Here is a 20940-nt window from a genome sequence, read left to right on the forward strand (position 1 = left end):
AACTGGCATAAAAAGATGACTGTGTCCAGCCCACTCCATAAGATAGCACTCTGAGGCATGGGCAACAAAATTGTATTTTGGATATTTAAGTAGAAAGAAACTAAAGATGATCAAGTGGCTATTCCAGATGATGGAAAGCTGCACAAGAAAAGGCTCTTGACAGGGAGAAGGCAGGTGTTAGATAAGCAGACAGAGCAGCAGTAGGTAATAAAGAGAGACACAGCCCATGAGGTAGCCAAGAACAAATCCATGGAGAGCAATTCTGAACTGGCTCCCGAAAGGAAGGGGAACTAGCATTGTAGGAGATGGGATATCACTCCATCATTCCTTCTTTTGTGGGTGAAAGAGCAGCCTGAGGCATTCTGCATCTCCTGGCTGAAGTCAAGGTCACACAGCACAGAAGAAATGATGACAGCAGGGATGGGGATGTCAGGGGAGGTGGGAGCATTGCAGCAATGCACAGACACAATGTTACACAGTTACTGGCAGGGGTGATGCTATGTATGATGTCTCTTGGTAGGACAGGAAGACAGCGATGTATGAGGGCTAAGAGGTCTGTGTCACAGCAAATTGTCTGGCTGACTGAGAGGCAGCCTGTGCTGGAGCTGGTGTGGAGTTCTGCACATGCTGCTTGGCCATCCACGATGTGGGCACTCACTGTCCATCTGGGAGGTCATCTGGAGTCTCAGCACAGTGATGGTGAAACTGAGTTTGTCTCAAGGGAGGAAGCAGCGCTCATTAAGTCTTCCTTTTCTCTACCCAAGCACCTATTTTTACAAAACTCTTAGAAAAGCTTATCTCTGAGATGTCTATTGCTCTGTTAAATTTGGCTGAATGTTGCCAGCAATTTCCAAAGCTGCTATTAAGGAACTGCTACACAGTACAATTGTGTAAAATTATTTCCTTAGAAAGCTGGGATAACAAGAGCTGGTGGCTAAGGAATGAACCTCAAAAAGCAAATCTCACAGATCTGAAGAAGATGGCATCAGATGAGCTCAGATTTCTGAGCTATCATTTCAATTTGCTTGTTGCCCCAGTAGACATTTTCACATCTGTAGCTCTTTATATCTTGAAGTTGGCCCTTCCCACTAGACTTGGATTTTGTTTATTTTTTAAATGCAAGAGTAGATTAGAGCCTTCAGTCCAAGGTGCAGGCACTCCAGAAAACCACCAGGTTACCAGAACACCACAAACTAGGCAAATCCACCTGGATGATGTTGGCTGGGTGAAGAGATGTCCCAACATGTCACCTGACACAAAGATCCAGGACAGGAACACACACTAAAGCACACCTACAGCATAGGTTGGAGAGATTCCTACTGTCCAGTGTTGATCTGCAGGAAGGGAAAAAAATGAAGAAAGGCTCTTGACCTCCCCAGTGGAAAGGTGCTGGGGTGAAATAAATAAAGGATTTTACTGGCCAGAGCAAAGGCCTTATTAGAATCAGTCAGTGGTAGTGCAGCCTGAGGGGTAACCCACAAAAGCTACAAGCTCAAGCATTTTGCTCTGAAAAGAAAGGTTAGACTGGGGGCAGGAGTCAGAGGGAGTGCCTGGGTCAAGGGAAGGTTTAAGATGTGTTTGGATTTAATTCATCTTACAAAGAAACTATTTCCTGCTATTGAAGATAACTCCCTCCTGAACCCACCTGCCCACACACAGGCTGCAGGCATCCAGAAACCCAGCTGGAAGTGAAATGATGTGAGCAGTGTTTCCTCACCAGAAGGGCAATGGGTTAGGATGCCATTCCTTCCCACAGCTACTGGACTGGACTGCTACTGCTATGTGAGTCTGTCCTTTGGGATCTCAGAGTTATAGGTCCCGACTTTGCAGCAAGGGGACCAGAATCTGGTCTGTGAAGGCCAAGACAAGAGCAAACTAAACACCCAAAATCTTCCTTAGAGACCAACAAAACAGGTAACCCTGCAACCCCCCCCACCCCCCCAATCAAATTAAATGTGCATCTTTTATGAGGATTAGCAAGAGAAACAAAATGCAGTGGCACTGAAAAAAGGAACTGCTTTCTCACAACTCCTCATTAAGCTCCATTTTATGTTTTACCTCCACATAGTTTCCTTAGAAATTTTACCATCCTGAAAAAGTTCAAAATTCAAAGAAAATCCTTTCCAACGTTGAAGGCCCCAATGTGACTTCAAAACACTAATTCTTTGTACCACCCAGGAGCAAATATATTTCCTGAACTAACCAAAATGTAGAATATTTAGGTTAAAAAAAAACCCAACCAAAAACAAAAAACCAACACAAAAAATCCCACATGGAGTCTGACTGGCTTAACTCAATAACTTTTTACTGAAGTGGCTGCTGCCAAATGTACACGCACACTTCCCTTAGCTAGTGGTATTCTCCCTTAACCCTTTGGACACACTTGCTCCTGCTATTTTGGGGGAAGTTTTCTCTGACAGCAGTGCTGCCTTTCTTCCTCATCTCCCTAACAACAAAGCAAATCACTTTAGTTATGTGTTCCTCTACAAACATCAAGGAGAAAGAGCTCCAGTGTGTAAACTCATGCTGCCATTCCACAATTTTGATTTGCATGAATTAATCCATTAATGTTGTCAAAAAAGAAAGCAACTCAGTCTGAGAGCAAGTGCAAGGCAGTGACCACTTCCAGAATTCCCAAAACAACTTTTTCATCTTCCCAGCCCCACTTCCAGAAATATTGAGTCTTTCCTTACTGGTCTTTCAAAACTAGAGGAAACTGTCCATTCATGACAGCAATGAAGTTCATCACTAGCAGAGCAAAGTACAGAGAACTTGTATATTGCATCAGCCAGTGTAGTAAAAAAACCCCCACAACCCTGCCCCACAAAGATATTAAGAGCTTTTAATCACCAGCTTGTTAGGTAGTACAGGATTTCCCTAATTCTCATCTGTTATTTTTTTCTTTTATGAATTCTCAGTAGTGTGAAAGTGAAAGCTGCAACAGATGCTGCCTCAGATCAAGAGTTCACCTCTGTGTGTACCTGGAGTCCCACAGTAGGAAAACCTGTTCATAAAAGAGTCCTTTTATAATGGAAATCATTAGGCAAATGAAATGAAAGGGTAGATTACATCGCTTTTCAAATTGTTAATAATCTTTGCTATTATCACAAACAAACATCTGCTAGGAAGAGTCCAGTCAGAACTGACCTTGCTTTTAGGGCATGGAGGACATTGATTAAATGAGCTATCAAAGTTACTTCCATTCTTATTTTCCACACTTTGTGGCTCTTTGGCTGCAGGTCTTGCCGCTCCCAAAAACCCACAAGAGTGTGCACGGTGAGGGTTTTCTCAGCTAAATCAAATCTAGAGTAAATCAGTGACAGAACTGTTTCCTGGCCTCACGTCCTATCCAGCCAGCAGCAGGGTGATGTGTGCCTGGATAACGTGGCTCTGGTTCAATTCTCACATTCTCCTCAGCTGTGTCACAGGCAGTCACTCCTGCAGGGTGAAATGTCCTGTACTGCTGGATTCCCAGGTGGAACCTCTGTATTTTCCTCACCTGTCTGTTGGCTTCAATGTAGAGCCCAAGAGTGTTCACTCGGTAGCACAGCCCCTCCTTCATGATATGGACGTAGCAGCGCACCTTCCCTTCGTGGAGAGTTTCGTTCATATCTCCTCTCTGATCATTCCAACAAGAGTTATCTGGAGCAGGTTTCAGCAAGCTATTATCTTCCTTTATGAAACTATAAATGTCTGGAGAACACACACATGCATGAAGTTAGACAGGATTTAATGAAATACCTTCTGAAGAGGAATACTATTAAAATACTGTTGGTGAAGGGAAATATTCACCTCACCTCATCTCCATGGCTAGATACTCAGCAATCATTAACAGATTTTATCACATGTAGTGAGTAAGTGCTTATTTTTATTCTGCAGGTGTGAATTAAGGAATCAGGACAGATGCAATGTTTTGCCTAAGGTCACACAAGGAGACAGCAGAAATACTAGAAATAAAATCCAGAATCTGAGATCCTGTCGAGTTCCCAGTACAGGGTGGTTAAGGCTTAGTCTGTTGTCCTACCCAATTTTAGGAACTCCCTCCTAAAATTACATTTTCAACAATGCATCTAACTTTTTTCCAGAAAAAAAACCCCAAACAAACTAGAGCTCCTAGCTGATTTGCTAATGGTTTACACCAAAATAAGGGAGGACAAAAAATGCATATAGTACACAATACTATTTGAAAAAGAAATCCACTAGAATATTTGCTAGGGAAAAAAAGGTTCTGAGGAAAAAAAGCTGAGTATCTAAAATAGTGTTTCAGGCTAGCTCTGTACTGTACTCCATAGCTTAGCTGTAGCATATGGGCTTTAAAACTTCCATAAACCCAAATCCTTGATATTGTACTGACCTAGGGATGCTTGCTCTTTTTTCTTTTGGTCCTCTTCTTTGTTGTCTAGTCCTTGCTGCAATGATGCAGGAGAAGAAAACTGTTTCCTAACCAGATGTGGAATCAGTTCACTCCGGAGAGATGTGATTGTCCTGGGGAAAGAGACACATGAGGTCTGTGAATGCTAAAAATTATGTCTTCATTTTCTTTGCATAACATCATCAGACATTTTGCACACTTCATGAGGATGAACCAAAATAGCAAGACATTAAGACAATGTCCACTAGTCACCTGCTTCCTTAATGCATTAAAATATAAAGAAATATTCAAAATGAGCAAAAAGCTTCATTTTCAGAACTATGTCCCCTATAGTTTAATGATATAGATGTGACTATAATTTAATATGCCATTATCCTACAATTCATACTTCTGTGCAGATGGAATGCAGAAAGTACCAACATTGTAATGACAAAAACTGAAGTCACTTTATATGGCTTAAAAATGGCATCAATTGACTGGAAAAGAGAGAATAAAGCACCCACAGAGGGAAAATCTAAGCAGCTCCTCTTCTTTGTGATAAAACTATGGAAATGCTCAAGGATATATGAAATATCAGATCGCTGAAGTAAAATTTTTATGATGCATTAATGATATTCCTGTTCAAATGACAGATCCAGAACATTTTAAAGACTCAATCCATTAACAAGAGAAATTAAGACATTTCAGTTTAGGTCCCAAGACCTTAATTTTCTTTAGATGCTCCAATATAAAAGGTGTAAGTGAACAGAAAGCTTCCAGAGGCTTCAGCTGACAATACACTCATCTTCTCCTTGTACAGAATTCCACTTTTATGGTATCCATTCTGATACCCCAATACTAGGAGGTGGGGAAATCAGGAGGAGTTTTATCCCAAATCACCTATGCCTTAAACAAGGGTCCCAATCACTAGTGTATCTCTACTCTTACATTGATTTATACATTGCAATGAATCAACAAAAAACTCTCCCAAAAGACAAATATCAACGTAGAAAGTCTATTGTACCATGGGATTATAACCCTGCAAATTTAATTTTGACTATGAGAAGAAAATTTTATTTTTCAATAAAGTATGTGGGGAAAAAAACCAAATCAACAGTTTTTACAGTTGGAGTGCAGTCTTAAAATAGCTTTATTGTTGTTGTTTCATTATTTTAACAATCTCCATTTAGTTACTGAATTGTGGATTATTTAAAGTAGTACTTGGGAAAATCATGCGGAAAATGAACTCAAACTTGGCATGTGTAAGAGGAAGTGCTAAACTTCAGAGGAAGGGTTGGAGAACTAACACAGTGAATTTGGCTAGAGGAACTCAACAAATAACAACCCACAAAGAAAGAGGAGTTGTTTAGAATAGAAGACAGCAAAACTAGGAACTAACTAACAGATTAAATTATGAAAGGCAAGTACTAGAATGAGTACAGTGAAAATTATTTTGGTTGGCAAAATCTCTAGCAAAGGGGGATCTTACACAGTTCAAACTTTAAGACCAGCTCAAAGCCCACCCAGGCCCCTGTTCAGGTCAATGATAGTGAAGCAGACCTAAGGACCAAAACAGCTTTTCCTGTCTCTAGCTTTGAAGGGAAGATTCAGATGTGATTGCCAGTTCAGCCCTATGAACAAATACAGAATGTTTCTTTTCCTTGACAAACTTTTTCTCCAGCCCTCAGTGCAGGTTGTGTCACATCCTCTCTCCTGCAGCCCACCTCTGAAACTTTGCTTTTATGTTTTATTACAGTCAAGGAAAAGCTCTAGCCTTTAGTCTCTCCTCCTGCTCGAAAATAAGATTATAATCACCTTCAGATAGCTGTATTTCAGGAACTAACCAAGTGAAACACTTCACTCGCTAATCACCGAATTTCTGCCTGCTAACCACTCCCAGGCGCGCTCGGCCGCGGCCGTGCCGCGCTCCCACACACGTGGGGCTGTGCAGATGGGCAGTTTACTAGCTCCCAGTGTTTGCCTGCAGCTGTGCCATTCAGCAAGGATTTCCTGCTTGGGTTTTATACTGCATCCAAAACCGACAATCCTCTGTTTCCCTCAGAGGCTGGCTATGGCATTTATAAGATATATTACCTATAAAATACCCAAGTATTTGGCAGTCTTAAATAGTCTGATGCAGAGGACAACACAACACGGTAGGAAATGAAAGCAGTGGAAAGGGGAAAAGACAAAGTTTTGCAGTTTTGCTTGGTTTTTGATGGTTTAATCTTTCTTGGCCAAACTCCTGAAGCTTTCCTGCGATTCTCTGAAGTGCTAGCCACATTCCTTTACCAAAGGTGGAGCAAATCTCTGGGTCATCCATAAGATGTGGCTCAGAAACACATCCTTCTTACTGGAAAAGGAAAACCAAGAAGGTTTGCCTCGCTTGCTGTTGAAGCAATTTATATGCAACATTAAAGGAATTTGCCTTCGGAAACTAATAAAAATACACAGTAAGGCCCTCTGTGAGAAAGATTTGGGAATTTTTCGCAACATATCTTGCAAATGAAGATATACAAAGTGATAGCATGAGACTATTATCTGACTGTCAACAGTGGGAGAAACCAAACATCTTGCTGGAACTAGGAAAGGAATTGAAATCAAAGGAAATGCAGAGGGACTGAAGATCCTTCATCAAAAAAGACAAAAATTAGCAGGAGTTTGGAAGAACCAACTGGCCTGTAACCTAGTGACTAAAGAAGACAAACCAAAAAGGTTTTTGATCTAGTATATTTAAAATTCTTACAACTAAATCCCAAACTTCACATGACTATATTAAGAAGAAATAAACATAAGACTGTATAAGCTGAAGAAAGCACCGTTTTTATTCTCTTCAGGTTTTAAAACTTGGAGCACCCTGGTTTCTAAAGCTCCTTGTTTTCATTAGCACCAAGTGAAAATGAAATATGCACTGAGATCCACAGAAGGAAAAATCTGCTGCAACCAGGAAAAAGAAAGTAAAAGGGTGAGTGGAAGAAGAGGAGGGCACACAAAATTTTGGCAGAAATCCAATTCTAAGCCAAGGTGGAGTAAGCATGCTCTTGACACCTCAGAGCAAACTCCAGAGGGTAGAGAGCATAAACATGAACCTGCCTTTGAGAAACATTTGCCAAAATAAATATGTTTTCATAAAATCTAGCCCAAGTGACAGGCCCTTTTTCATGACTTTTCATTCCCTAAACTTTGATTTTTGAAGTTCTATCTGTCTGTTTTCACCTCAACAGAAAGTTGCAGGTTTTTAATGAAACCACCAAAGATGGAGAGTGCTGTTAGATGTCTTCTTGTAAATGAAGAGAGGGGGACACACTAATCCCTGAAGCACCTTATGTGGCTCCAGAATCCTGAGAACAAGAGTTGGCAGCAATTTTGAAACAGGCTGATACTGATCATATTTAAAGCATGCAAAAAGAAGTATCATCCCTGCCATTCATGCAGCAGGTCACAACTACGGGGGATGCTGGCAAGACATGGTGCATAAATGGGGGAAATGAAGACAACTGGGCAGTTGAAATTCATGGTGCAAGTGCAAGAAAAAAAAGTAGGAATTCAAGTGAAGATGAAATAGTTAAATATCAAAAGAACCTCCTGGAAAATTCAATATTAAATGTATCTAAGAGATTAGAGCACACATCAGTTACTTGCAGTCAGCTATGTGGATTGCAGACGCAGACTCACACAATATAAACTTAGAATATTCAAGGTCAATTTTACTTAAAATCTAAAACATTAAGGCACAAAAATGGCTATTTGGTCAGAGAACTGTTATTTTACCAGCAAGACATAATTATACCTTTAGAATTCCTTTATCCCTGGACCCTGTGCACTCTCTGTATTCCCAGTGTTTCTGGGATTTTTACATCTCATTAAAGGCACAGATAAGGTTCATGCTAAATTAAAAAGTTTTACTTGTGAAAGAACTTTGGGTGAAAACACCTCACCTAGGTCAATAAGCTTAACATTTAAACACAGCTATGCAGAGTGTTTCAGAAACTTTTAACTATAAATAAACTCAAAACAATCTACAACATGGCAGAATTCAGTTTGTATCTATGTATATTATATTATATTATATTACATTACATTATGACCCACAGAGGGCCAACTTTTACTTGTTGCTGAAAAGCAATTGCCTCTGGGATGAAGCTTATTGAAACTTCAGCAAGAAATTAAGAACAATGTAGCCAACTGAAACACAAGAAGAGTTTTGGGGGGAAAACTCATACTGACCCCTTAAAAAAAGACCCAAAAAAAGGACAAAAAAAGATTTCACAATTATGCTTTAATGGGCTATGATTTCTGTTCTTTGATATATGTATTGCTGGAGACTCTGTCATAAGACATAGAAAATAATGGTTCTGACCAATGAAGATAAGGAAAGGAATCTCATAAAATATTTTACAATACAAGAGTCTATTTGAATCTAAGTTTAGGTGACCTTGCACAAGTCTAGGTAACTGTAAGTGCTTTTTGGCTTGATCCACAGCAGGAATAGGAGCATCCACAGCAGGAACAGGAGCATCCACAGCTTCTGCTTCCTGCAGCTAATTCTCACCAGCTTCAGACCCTGAACACAACTGTCAGTTCCATTTACCGGCTGTCATTCATTTTCATTTTCCATGTTTAATGTTAAACACCATAAAATAGTATTAATGAGTATTAGCATTCTAATATCCTCCCTGTTTTATTAATCTGTGATGAAGCATGAAATCTACTGTTGCTGTCAGCACCCACCTGTGAAATCTGCTGTTACCCGCCATGGGTAGCTGCAGGGGGCTTCCCTTGCTATCACTGTCAGCACAATCAGCTACATCTACAGGTGCAGATAGTGTTTGTGATTCCCCATTACAAACAAGCAGATCATTAGCCCTTTCATACCTATTTGTATCCTTTTTTTTTTTTTTTAAACAGGCAAATGTTAGCTCTTGTACAGCTATGCAAGTGTACACTGGGTTGGGTTCTGATCTTAGCTCCATGGCCTTCAACAGAGATTCTTCAGATCACATCAAAAGAACATGAGGCTGTATTTCAGACTGGTGCTCATAATTAATGTTAGAAATGTACACATAAATACAACTAAACAAATCCTAAGGCAACTTACAGTTTTGGCCAGAAAGGAGTTGCATGTTTATACAGAACAATAAAGATGTAAGAAAAAGGGAGGGAAGAATAAAAAAAAAAGAGGGTGTGTTGGAAGAAAAAGAAAAGTTAATTCTGAACCCTGTAGGTACATAGTTCATGGTTCTCATCGTTTAAAGGATAAAGCCAAATAACATTTAAAAATTCCATGTAAGCTGGGAGCTCTCTTGTTGAATCTCAACGTTATTTTCTCCTGATCCTTTGATGGAGATTAAAAATTTCCATGTGAATACAAAGAAAGAAACAACAGTTACTCTGAGATTTTTTTCCCTGAGCATTTAATGCTCCAAACTAGAGCAGCCAGCCACCATTCCCATCTCCTCCCCCCTCCTACAAGAAAAAAAAGTCAACTCACTTTGAAGAAAAGACAAAACAGACAAAACAGGGTCAGGGCAAGGGGGATTAGGGAAATGATATTTATATCATGGACCAAATTAAAATGTCAATGCAAGAGGCAGGCAAACAGCCCATGCCACATATATACACCAGGCATGTTTCCTCAAGGAAACAGGAAAGAGATTTGAAAAGAGTTAATGCAGTCCTGAGTTAATACCACCTGCCTCAGACTCAACACCACTTAAAAGACAGTGTTTGGGTCCATTTCCCACAACGCCGTTTTAACAAGCACAATGGAAAAAGGAATTACAGGACTTTTCCCCTTCTTCTCACTGATTCATTACTAAAAATGCTGGCATTTCTGAGACATGCTAAGAATGTGGAGAAAGCAGAGAAGGACTACATTAAAAAGGGAAAAAAAAATCAAGTGATAAATCTAGAGGGTGTGCCACATCTCTGCAGAAGGCTAATTCTGCCCTTACATCTTGCAATAATCCTTTTGCCTTTGTTTGGTGTAACCAAGACCAATTATAATAAAGGAAAATTCCAAAGTAACCAGACAAGCCAATAAATTATCAGGCAATTAATTGTGCCTAATTCAATAACCTGCAGCACTTGTCACAGCATTAAACATCTATTATATCTTGCTATGTTCTATTTCTCCTGTTCTACTCTAAAAATCTGGACCACAAAAAGAGCAAATACATTTCTCACACCCTGCCATAATTTCATATTAATTGTCAGTGTCTCTTATTTTTGAAGTTAAAAGCCTAGGGAGAAGACAAGGAAACTTTGAGAAATGTTCTACTAAAAGGTAATTCCACATGACTGCATTTGTGCTTCATTTGTCTTTCCGTACTATTTTCTAACTAAAACCTTCAAGCCTGACAGCAACATACTCCCAAAGCTCACAAGAACGTGCATGACTCATTCAAAAGCCATTACACAGCAAGCCAGTAAAACTGCACAGCTTTGCAGGCTCAAGTTTATGAATGACTTCCCAAAACTGCAGAATCACCACCAAAACCCCACATTCTGGACGATGGAGGGAAAGCAGAAGACACGCAAGTGACAGTCACAGGCACCATAACACAGAGAGAAACCAGATCAAAGTATGAAAGGGATGGTATGGATGCAAACCACATAAAAGCTGTTCTCAAGTTCCACCAAGTCTGGATGCAGTTAAAGGAGCAGGGATCTAACTTCCACTTCTGCCAAAAAGCCCTTTGGGAAACAAGGCAGCTTTCTGAAAAATTGACCACAGAAATTAAAACTCCTCAATTACATACTCAAATCCTTTGAAAGCGTGTGCACACTCAGCTCAGGTCATCTAAGTAACCTTAACTCTGCCCACTTGCCAAACAGCCAGCAACACCCCACAGCTCCCAACTAACACCGCTTTTGCACAGGAATGCCAGCAAGTTTAGACATTTTTAGAACTTCTCTCTGACCAAAAGTCTCTGAGGCCGTCGGAGGCCACCCAGGGTGTTTGGCAGGTTGTACACACTGCTGAGGAATGGATCCCATTCATTCCCAGACAGCATCCCATTCTTCTGAAACAAGCGCACCTGCAACAAATGGGACTCCTTGCCAAACTCATCTTTCCCGTTTCTCTCCCACCTCCGCCTTTGCAGCCATCTGTGTCTGACTTACCAACTTTTTTCTAAGTGCCTTTGAAATTAGGCTCCTTTTCTGAAAAAGAAACAGGCATTCTGACAATTTGCCTAAACAAACACATATATATGATGCATTTGATAAGGCTGACATGTATCCATAAACTGATGAGTTATGTAAACTTTAGGTGCATAATTACGTATTTAAACACTTCAGACTTGTATAAAACATGTAAGTGTCAGAAAATCCAGACACGGCTGTAGCTTCTCCTGGGCAACCTCTTCCACCCCACACCACTATTGCATCACAGGCACTGGAGATGCCCACATGACTTTACTCATTCTCCATGCAGATACTGTGTTTGGTGGTCTGCAATAATACAGACCTATCCTCAGTTTGACTAATTTCTCTCAGCAGTCTGGGAAATAAACTGGAAGCTCTGATGTGCAATTCAATCCTGCTTCCACCTATACAAGTACCATTTCTATACCATTCTCCCCAGCAATCACTTACCTTAACTCCCATCCTCTATACTCATTGCTAATCTTTGCTCCCCACCTCCCTGCAGGACAACTCTTCTGTTCTTTTTACCATGGTTTTTGCAACATGATCTTCTGTCTGTGATAAGACTAAACTTTTTTTTTGTCTTCACTTTATCCTTTCTTGGAAAACTTTGAAAGCTTTTTGGCCAATGAATCCCATCTCCTCTTTTTCACAAGACAGCTTTTATTCATAATGTTCTTTCCAGGTGGTATTAATCCATAAAAGTTTGGTGTAAAATGCTGTAGGAGCTACAGTTCATCTCTGAATCTTTGATTTAGGGGAAATATCACTCCTTCTTCTCCATTCAGCTCTTGGACTTCTTCAAAACCAGTAGCTCAACTAGACAGCATTCAGCATTTCCCATAGACTATTGAAAATGTTATACTCCTTTTTTTTTTTAGTTTTTTTCACTTTAAGTAAAGAAACTCACAGTTGCTCCTCTTTGATTCAAGATTGTTCTAAGATCAATCCTTACCTCATGCTCTAGGCTCCTTATCACATTCAAAATGGAACTCAGAGTACCATTACTGATTGAATGATGGTTCACTAACTTAACGAAGACACTTCTTAGCTACTCTATTCATGTATGAGTGCTCTATCATCAGTGGTAGCATTTACTGTCCCATCTATAGGCAGGAAGTTAGATGCCTCCCACAACAATAATTCAATGCAATAATAAAGTCAGCAAGAGTGCTAGAGACATATTCGTGATTGTTCATGCTTCATTTGCCTTGCTAAGGCACAATGAAATTTAACACTGAACACCCAGAATAAAAAAAAAATAAACTATAAGAAAAAGCAGAATACTAGTAAGACAATAATTGTTTTCTCTCTTTACTCAAAATTCAATCTGTCAGTAAAAGGGGACTCAGCATTTCAGAAGGATATATCAGTGACTGAAGTGTTGTGGAAGAAGAGATTTAGATGCAAAACAGAGAGGGACAGAAAAGAAAACATTATCTTGAAAATTGTACATTCAGATCATCTGAGTGAAGAATACAAGGGAATTATATTTTTCACTGCAAGAGACACATATATGATATCATAGTATAAGGATTGTATCCTCACAGGGAGATGCCCAGCAAGGCAAGATAGTAACTTTACCCAAAGTATTATCTTACATGCAAGTAGTGCTGGGTACAGAAAATGTACTGCATTGATAAAAGGAATGTTTAGGGTGATACTGCCCAAGTGGCAATGATTTAAGAAGAAAAAAATCAATGGGAAAAAAGCACGCAAAGATGGGTAAACTAATTACTTCTTGGCTCTGAAATCACATCTTGTGTGAAGACAGAAGTCAGCTGGACTGAAGGTTACCCAAGGAAACTGAAACTGCATCAAACAGTGGAAAAATAGTTAACCATTTTTAATGTTTATTATCAGATCAGAACAAGCCCAGCTGAGGCCACCAAGAGGGCCAAGAGCACATGACACAGGAGGAGAAGCTGGGGGAGCTGGGTTTGTTCAGCCTGGAGAAGACAGGGCTGTGGGGGAATCTGATTACATTTTCCACTACCACAAGTGAAGTGATACAGAAGACAGACAGAGTCTTCCAAGAGGTGCACAGTGAGAGAGCAAGAGGCAACAGATGCAAGCTGCAACAAGGGAAATTCCAGCTGGGACATAAAGAAAATAACTTTTCAGTGAGTGGTACAGTCCTGGGACAAGGCCCAGTTTCCATCCTCAGAGATTTTCAAAACTCCACTGCAAAAAAAACCCTGAGCAACACACGAGTTAGACTTGAGCAGGAGGCTGGACTAGATCTTGCTAGACATTCCTCTCCAATCTAAATATTTCTATGATTCTATAATTGAATGACATCTTTCATGGCCTTCCTATATTTACCTTTTTTACAGAATCCAAAGGGTCATAATATGATGGTGTAAGTCACAGTTAGAGAACAAAACTGACATATTTTAACATTTACCTTAGAAAAAGTGTGCATTAGGAGCAGCATTAGCTCCAATGCAGCATATCCAAAGATATGTCTATTCCCAGGTAGTCTGCCAACAGGAAAAGGAATTGTATGTCTTACAGAAGGCATTTGCTGAAAATCATAATGTGTTTAAATCTAGTTTGGATCATTAGGGCTTTTCCCCCTGAGGTTTCAGGAGTAAGCTTGATTGGTACCATGGAAAGATGATAGCAGTAATGATACCCTGGGGGATGAGGACATCAACAAATTTTAAATCCTGGCATTTCTAGTAAGGAGCAGGGAAAGCTCCAACAGCTGGATATGTTTGACAAGGAAAGGAAATGGGGAAGATGAATTGCCATTTCACATTGTAATAGATTAAATGCACTAAGGAGGAGCCTGGGCTGGGTTGATTGCGGGGTGTTTTTCCCCCTTTCTCTCTTCCTTGTTTGAAAAGCTACAATCTATTTGCCCTGACTTCACACAGTATACTTCCTGTAGGAGCTATTTGTTTATTTATCCATTTTAATCACAAGGAAAGTATTCATTATAAAATCTCTCCTTACAGCAAAGGAGAAACCTTCCAGCCACACGGCCGACACATGTTAACTTGCAGGTATTCACAGAGCAGGTTCTGTTTTAAGCCATCTTTCAGGCAGCCACACAAAGACCACCAAAGCTGGGTGTTCAGCTCTGCCAGACCTCCCCCAGCCAGCAGCCCTTGCCAGGAAACACAGGTGACAGCCTGGATGATAAAAAGGCATTTAGAGGGGAAAAAGAAAAAAATTCACTGGTTTAGTCTGGGCAGTACCTTAATATAAACCTGCAGGGGCCTTTGTGTACAGCAGAGCACACAGCCATCCAAGCAGGAGCTCCAGAGACAGACACTCACACCTCCAGTTTCCAAAGATCTCACACTGCCCTGCCCTTTAGCGAGGGAGGAGAAGGGTGGCTCTACTGCAGCTCTTTTCATGGCCACAGATCTCCCAACACAGCACTGAGACAGCAAACCCTCCTCTCCCCTCCTGGTGCTGGCCCAGCAGAGGCTCTCTGTACACAGCAGAGGAGAGCTGAGCAGAGAAGTGTGCTCTGGGATTGCAGCTGAAGCAGTTTGGAAAGGCAGAGCACTATGACCTCACACAATTTGCTCTTATTTAGTTTTAAAAAAAAATACCAACCCAAACCCCAGTGTTTAACTTTGTAAACAAATCATACTGACTTTGGCTATAAAGTTTACTGCAAATTTGCTCAGTTCAGAAAAGAGTTTCTCTACTGGCAGATTCTGGCAGGCGGCTCTCCAGCGCTGGAAGAACTGCAGAAATCTGATTTGTTTTCTTAGCTACAGCTCAGACTCTCACAGGGTGCACCCTGAGAGGAGGGCTCCCCAGGGAAAGTGGGTTTCCCTGGTGGCAGGCAAGATGGTAGCACTCAGCATTCCCAGCACTGTGAATTGCTAACTCAGATGTTTTGACGTGAGCACAGTGCTGCTGTTTGTCATTCTTGCCTTTCCAGTACCACAATTGATCCTTCTGGCCATAGGAAGAGCTGTCCACTTCCCAGGTGACTGCACCTGGGAAACTGTGGCATTTTCTACATCCAAAACTTCAGAAGGACTAGATTCTGGACAAAATGGTGATTTTCAAAACACATTACTAAACACAATAAAATTTTACGTGGTTTTAGGAGGAAGAGGGGTGGGGGAAAAAGGGGGAAGGACACCATAAAAGTATGTGAAATGTCCTAATATGTAAGAGGAATACATGTGTTGTCAATTTTGTTTTACATATGCCTACACAGTCTTTAGAAATGAAGCCTGAAGATCTTATGTCACAAAGTGCATGTGGCACTCAGGTGGAGAACAGAGAACCCAGAACATCTCAGCAAACACACAGTGGCATCTGCCTCCACCAAATCTGAAATGACCACCATTCAGAGGTGGTGCAACTAGGGTGCCTGAAGAAAAACTGCCCAGAATTTCCTATTTTAAGTTTCTGTTTTCATCTGTTTGTAAATTTTGCCAAACTGTAACTGTTTTGGCTGAAATTACCCATGCCAGGTGTTTCCCTCAAGCTGATTATTTTTTGGATAGCGTCATCAAAAATGTCTCAGCTATTTCCAAGAACAAAATTATGGAAAAACCCCTTTGTTTTGATCATGTTAAAAATATTTCATCTGCTGTGCTGAAAAGCTCTTGCATTTCCAAGCTTAGAATTTGGCACAGCACAGGGTTGTCTTTTCGTCTGGGCATTACATTTGTAAACAGGAAAAGTGCCCATACTACACCAGGCTCAGTCTGAAAAAACACTGTTTGCACAAGCTTGGAAGAGACCTGTTTGGTTTGGGTTTTTTTTACTTCTAAAAGGTAGAAGTACTTCTACCTTGGGCATGCTCCATTCCCTCTTTTCTGCAAGGCAACTGAAGTACTTGTGCTCTGTTCCACAGAGAAACAGATATGCTCTGGGCCAAGGTTGTAAATGCTGAGATGGATATTCTTTGAAGTGTAGAGCATCCCATCTCCTTCTGGTGGCTGACCTGAAAGGTGATAAATCTATGCTGATAACAACTAGTCCGTTAGCAAGAGTCACAGCAGACTCACTGATTAATTCTAGAAGTGTCACATACATAAATATATATACACACACTTAAAGAATATCATGGTAACAGTCTGGGCACTCAAATTAAGAAAAGCAAGAAGCATGTTGTTTATACCTCAATTAAGACCTTGTGTGTTTACATTATGATACAACCCTTAAACACACCTACTTTTCCTCTCTCACCAATCTCAATCTCTTCTTTACCAAATGCAAAGATGGACTATGCCCTGGGGATGGATCACCTTTGTGTAATGAGGCAGAAGAATGCCTCATTTGTTAGAACATGTGTGTTAAATGTACAAGGCAGAGGGCTGCAAGAGGAGAAAAGAACTGCTAAGATGTAAGACAAATGAATGATGCCTGAAGAACTGATTTTTACTTTTTTCTGTAATTCCCTTCTGTGAGAGGATTTTATGGATGGTGCTGCATGCAGAACATAAATCTGCAGGTTGCCACTGATTATTACCCTGCAACAGCTATCATCAATGGAAAAGACTTTTTCAACATTACAAGCTCCCTGTATAATAACATTAATAAGTGAAAAATGGCATACTTAAGACAAAGATGCTTCAAACCTCAGCTCTTGTGTACCCTGGTTTCCCACTTTCAGAAGGGGAAAGCCACAGCTTCACTAATAGATGTGTTGAAAAGAGTTAATGGGCATTATAGAATCAGTGATGAGCACCAAGAGGAATGTATTTACTTTTACCTTTCCAAAAAAAGTATTTGACTTATCTTCAGAACATGGTTTAAACAGGGATTAAGGCTGGTGGCCTTCACCTGAACTACAGAAGTTATGTAAAACACTGAACAGTGTCTCCTTCAGTAAACATCTCAGGCAATAAACGATGCAATGGTCACAGATAGGAAAAAAAAAACCCCAAACAAGGTACAAAGTCATGTAACTGAGGCTGCAACATAATATGTGGGGAAAAAAAAGCAAAAAGTTGCAAAGGGAGCCTCAGCTGTGGCATTTATTAATTGGCAAGTGCTACAATTAGCAAAGTTAGTATTTTTAAATGTGGCTTTTTGTATGCTCAACCTGTAACTTAGGTTTGATTAGTATATTCCTAATATACTAGATAAGTTCTGCACTGATGAAATTTGAGAAAAGTATTTTGGGGACCTTATTGATTAGGACCACATACTGCTTTGCTTTAGGCAGCCTTGATCTGGCTTTGGACTTTGTGGTCTACCTCAATGAGGGGTGAACTCAGCAGTCCCATATGCCTACAGGTTTCAGCTGTGAGCATGGTAAAATTCTAACAAATATAACAAATGCTGCCATGTGTACCTGCACAACTGACTTTGGGCACAATGCCATTCATATATATATGTATTATAAAAGCATATTAGGTATGTTCTTAAGCATATTCATAGCATATGTAGAGACATATCTTCAAGACTTAAATTTCCAAAGCAACTTTGAATTTTCCATGTTAAAACTTCACAAGGAAAGGGGTTGCTCTATACCTATCTCCACTCTGCCCTCCTCTCAATTATGTACCTTACTTCACCAGGCCAAAGATTTAGAAATTTTCAGGAAAAGCAGAACACAAGCTACCATGCAACTTCCCTTTGATCACATTTCTCCTGGTAGCAGCTTTGCTGGGATTGCTAGCAAGCCAACTGTCAGCACACAGCAAAGAAATAGCAGCACATGTCAGTGCAGCACGCAGGCTCACACAGCACATCCTGCCCTCTGCTCCTCGTGAACTTCAGGGGAAAGGGAATAAGGACTCTCTTCTTCCATCTGCTCCGAACGCAGCAGCGAGGCAGGATTCCAACCTAGCACTCAGGAGAGTGCCAAAAAAGGGACTGGCTACTGTGCTGGCTGCCACTGCAGGGCCCCAGGGGTGTGAGGCCCGCCAGCTGTGGGGTGGAGCCGTGCCCCCAGCCAGCTACAGCCTCTGCTGCTGGCTCGCTGCTGGCTCGGCGCGAGCAACGAGCGCTTTAAGAAAAGCAATATTGTGCAGTTCACCGTGTGGTGCAGGTGTTCACCTTCAACTGTCCCTGCCCTGGGCTGCCAGAGCAGCTCCAGCAGCACACACAGCCTCTGCTTGCCTGTCTTCCCACGCCACAAAGCGTGGCAGCTATGAGATCCCTGCGCTGGCTTTGCTCTGAAAGAGAAAATGCTGCGGAAAGGAAAGCTCTCACCTAAATACAAACAGCTCATGCTTTTAACTGACTTCCCTCCCATGTGGAGGTGTGATACAACTCCACACTCTCCACCAATAGCAACCTCAGCAAGTCTAATTTCACTGATGAAGAAAGCAACCTGGTAAAGAATCAAAGGCCTCTGCTGAAATAAACCCTGGGGCCAGGTACCACCAGCAGAAAATTCAGCCAGACAAGAGCTGCTTCACACTGAGGTCACAGATCCTGTTCAGACAGCATAAATCCAGCTGGTAGCAGGGTATGGTCTGTGACCTGTTGTGAATCTCATGTGGACAGCCCCAGCAGTCAGCAGTGACTGGGTACCCACTGCAGATGCAGGGATGGAGATGCTCACCCCAGTCCCATACTGGCATCCCTGTGCAGAGGCTGCCAGTGCACTGCAGCTGATTAAAGAGCATCTTTTAATCAACCTACCCTCGTGAAGCAGAAGTATGGAAAGAAGAGGAGGAACAAATTCCAGCTGCAGGAAATAAATTGCTATGGGGAAGAATTTCTTCAGCTGTTGTCCAAGCCAGCATGGAACCACGAGTGTTTGAGCTTGGTAGATTTGGACAGGGTAGGACCCTTGCACACTTGATTTCACTAGGAACCTGTGCTGAACTAGGGGATGAGTGATAGATGGAGATTTAACTGCCAAAATGCATTTTTTCCTCCTAGGAGAGGAAAGAAAAAAGCAGTTTCATTGCTGAAAAATAAATTCCCCAGGTTTAAATTACATTAGGGGCATGGCATTTTTTATTTTTGTCTGGACATACATATTTGAGGGTGTTCTAATAAACAGAATATTTCCTCTGACTTTTATTCAAAGGCACAAGCAAGTTCTGCCTTTTAAAACTCAAGAATTTGATTTGCTATAGAGCAGTAAAAATTCAGGCAGGATAATCATAAATTTAGGCCTTTTAAAATAGTTCATAAAAATGTATTAAAGGACTACAAACTGAGTTACAGGCTACCAAACAGTATTTTGACCTCTCCTAACATCTCTCATCATAGAATCTCACTGCTGCCAAACAAATACTGATTATTTTGCAAACAATCCCACCCAGAAGAGGAAACAAGTGCATAGAAAAATCAAAGGATCTCTCTAGCACCGCAAAGCAAGACAGTGATAAAGCTAATGAAAAACCCTTGGTATCATGACTTCATCTTGTAGTTGAATATTCAGCCTTTTTCCAAAGCAGCCACTCAACAAAGTTGTTCCAAATCCTAAAGCAAGATTTTTATAGTTAGACAGAACCAAGGTTTAGCCATTTCATGTTTTTTTCCCCTCTGTTTTTATATTAGTTGCTCGTGACTTTTTACTTTATTTACAGCACATATATTAATCTGAATGCCAATTATTCTTACAGGTACAGCTATAAACAAATTAGATTCACCCAGGCAGAGCTTGTTCTTGCCATATCTTTGCAGCTAAGCTGGGACTCACTGAAGAAGAAACAGATCCCACACAGATAACCACATCAGTTTTCACATAATGCTTCAACCTGGAAGTAATCATAATTTTCCTCTACAAAAGCCAGTTGTAGCAACTGAATTTTTTACTGCTGGGCAACATCTTTTCAACTTTTGTATGTCAAAAAAACATTTGAAAAAATGTAAATGCTTCACTGAGCTACAAACAATGAAAAAAGGTGTTCTGCCTGCCATCAAACCCTGCTGTTAAAATATTAACACAATGTAAATATTGTAATATTGAGGAAGTACACTGTGTCAGTACTTCCTGGCACTGTACAAGAGCTTCACTGTTCCCTTCAGTCCCTGCTGTTAGTTTTAAACACGCACAACTTAAACAAGGCATCTGAGCTTCTCCAGTCCTAGTGCAGAATTGCAGAGAGGCAAAATCTTACTGTAGGTTCTTTCTGGACTAAAAACCAAAGTATTAAAAAGAATCCTTAAACCCAAACAATTCTGTAGATGTCAGTACTTTTGAGGCAAAAAAAAAAAAAAATCCCGAAAGTCTTTCAAAAGTCTTGGCATATTGCTGCCAAACATGGAAAGATCCTTGGGTATGCACTGTCCTCCCCTTCCTCAGAGAAGAAAAACAAGCTGCAAATGCCCACCAGTGCCAGAAGTCTGAAAGCTGAAGTTATTCCTCATGGCAAAAGTCCCATTCCCCAGATTTGCCAGTTAAGCACATTACTTGCAATTGACTCTCTCAATTGACTGAATAAGCAGCATTTGCGTAATAAAGAGAATGAAGCAGCTATCTACCATCAGTAAGCCAGATGTTGCTATCAGGTCTTAAGAAATGCTGTCTAGCTACTGTAATGATC

The 20940-nt window shown here is 40.7% G+C and overlaps 1 protein-coding gene across 1 annotated transcript in view; it reads right to left on the bottom strand.

The window, feature by feature from the left end:
- Nucleotides 1-20940, bottom strand: part of EIF2B3 (eukaryotic translation initiation factor 2B subunit gamma) — a 95509-nt gene that overhangs the window by 25761 nt on the left and 48808 nt on the right. Inside the window, exons 6-7 of the mRNA XM_058808712.1 lie at nt 4355-4485; nt 3500-3693 (exon numbers count right to left, since the gene is read on the bottom strand). Of these exons, the coding sequence (XP_058664695.1) occupies nt 3500-3693; nt 4355-4485 (325 nt within the window). The remainder of the gene's footprint in view (nt 1-3499; nt 3694-4354; nt 4486-20940) is intronic.

Source organism: Ammospiza caudacuta, chromosome 7 (assembly GCF_027887145.1).
Source record: "Ammospiza caudacuta isolate bAmmCau1 chromosome 7, bAmmCau1.pri, whole genome shotgun sequence".
Lineage (NCBI taxonomy): Eukaryota > Metazoa > Chordata > Aves > Passeriformes > Passerellidae > Ammospiza > Ammospiza caudacuta.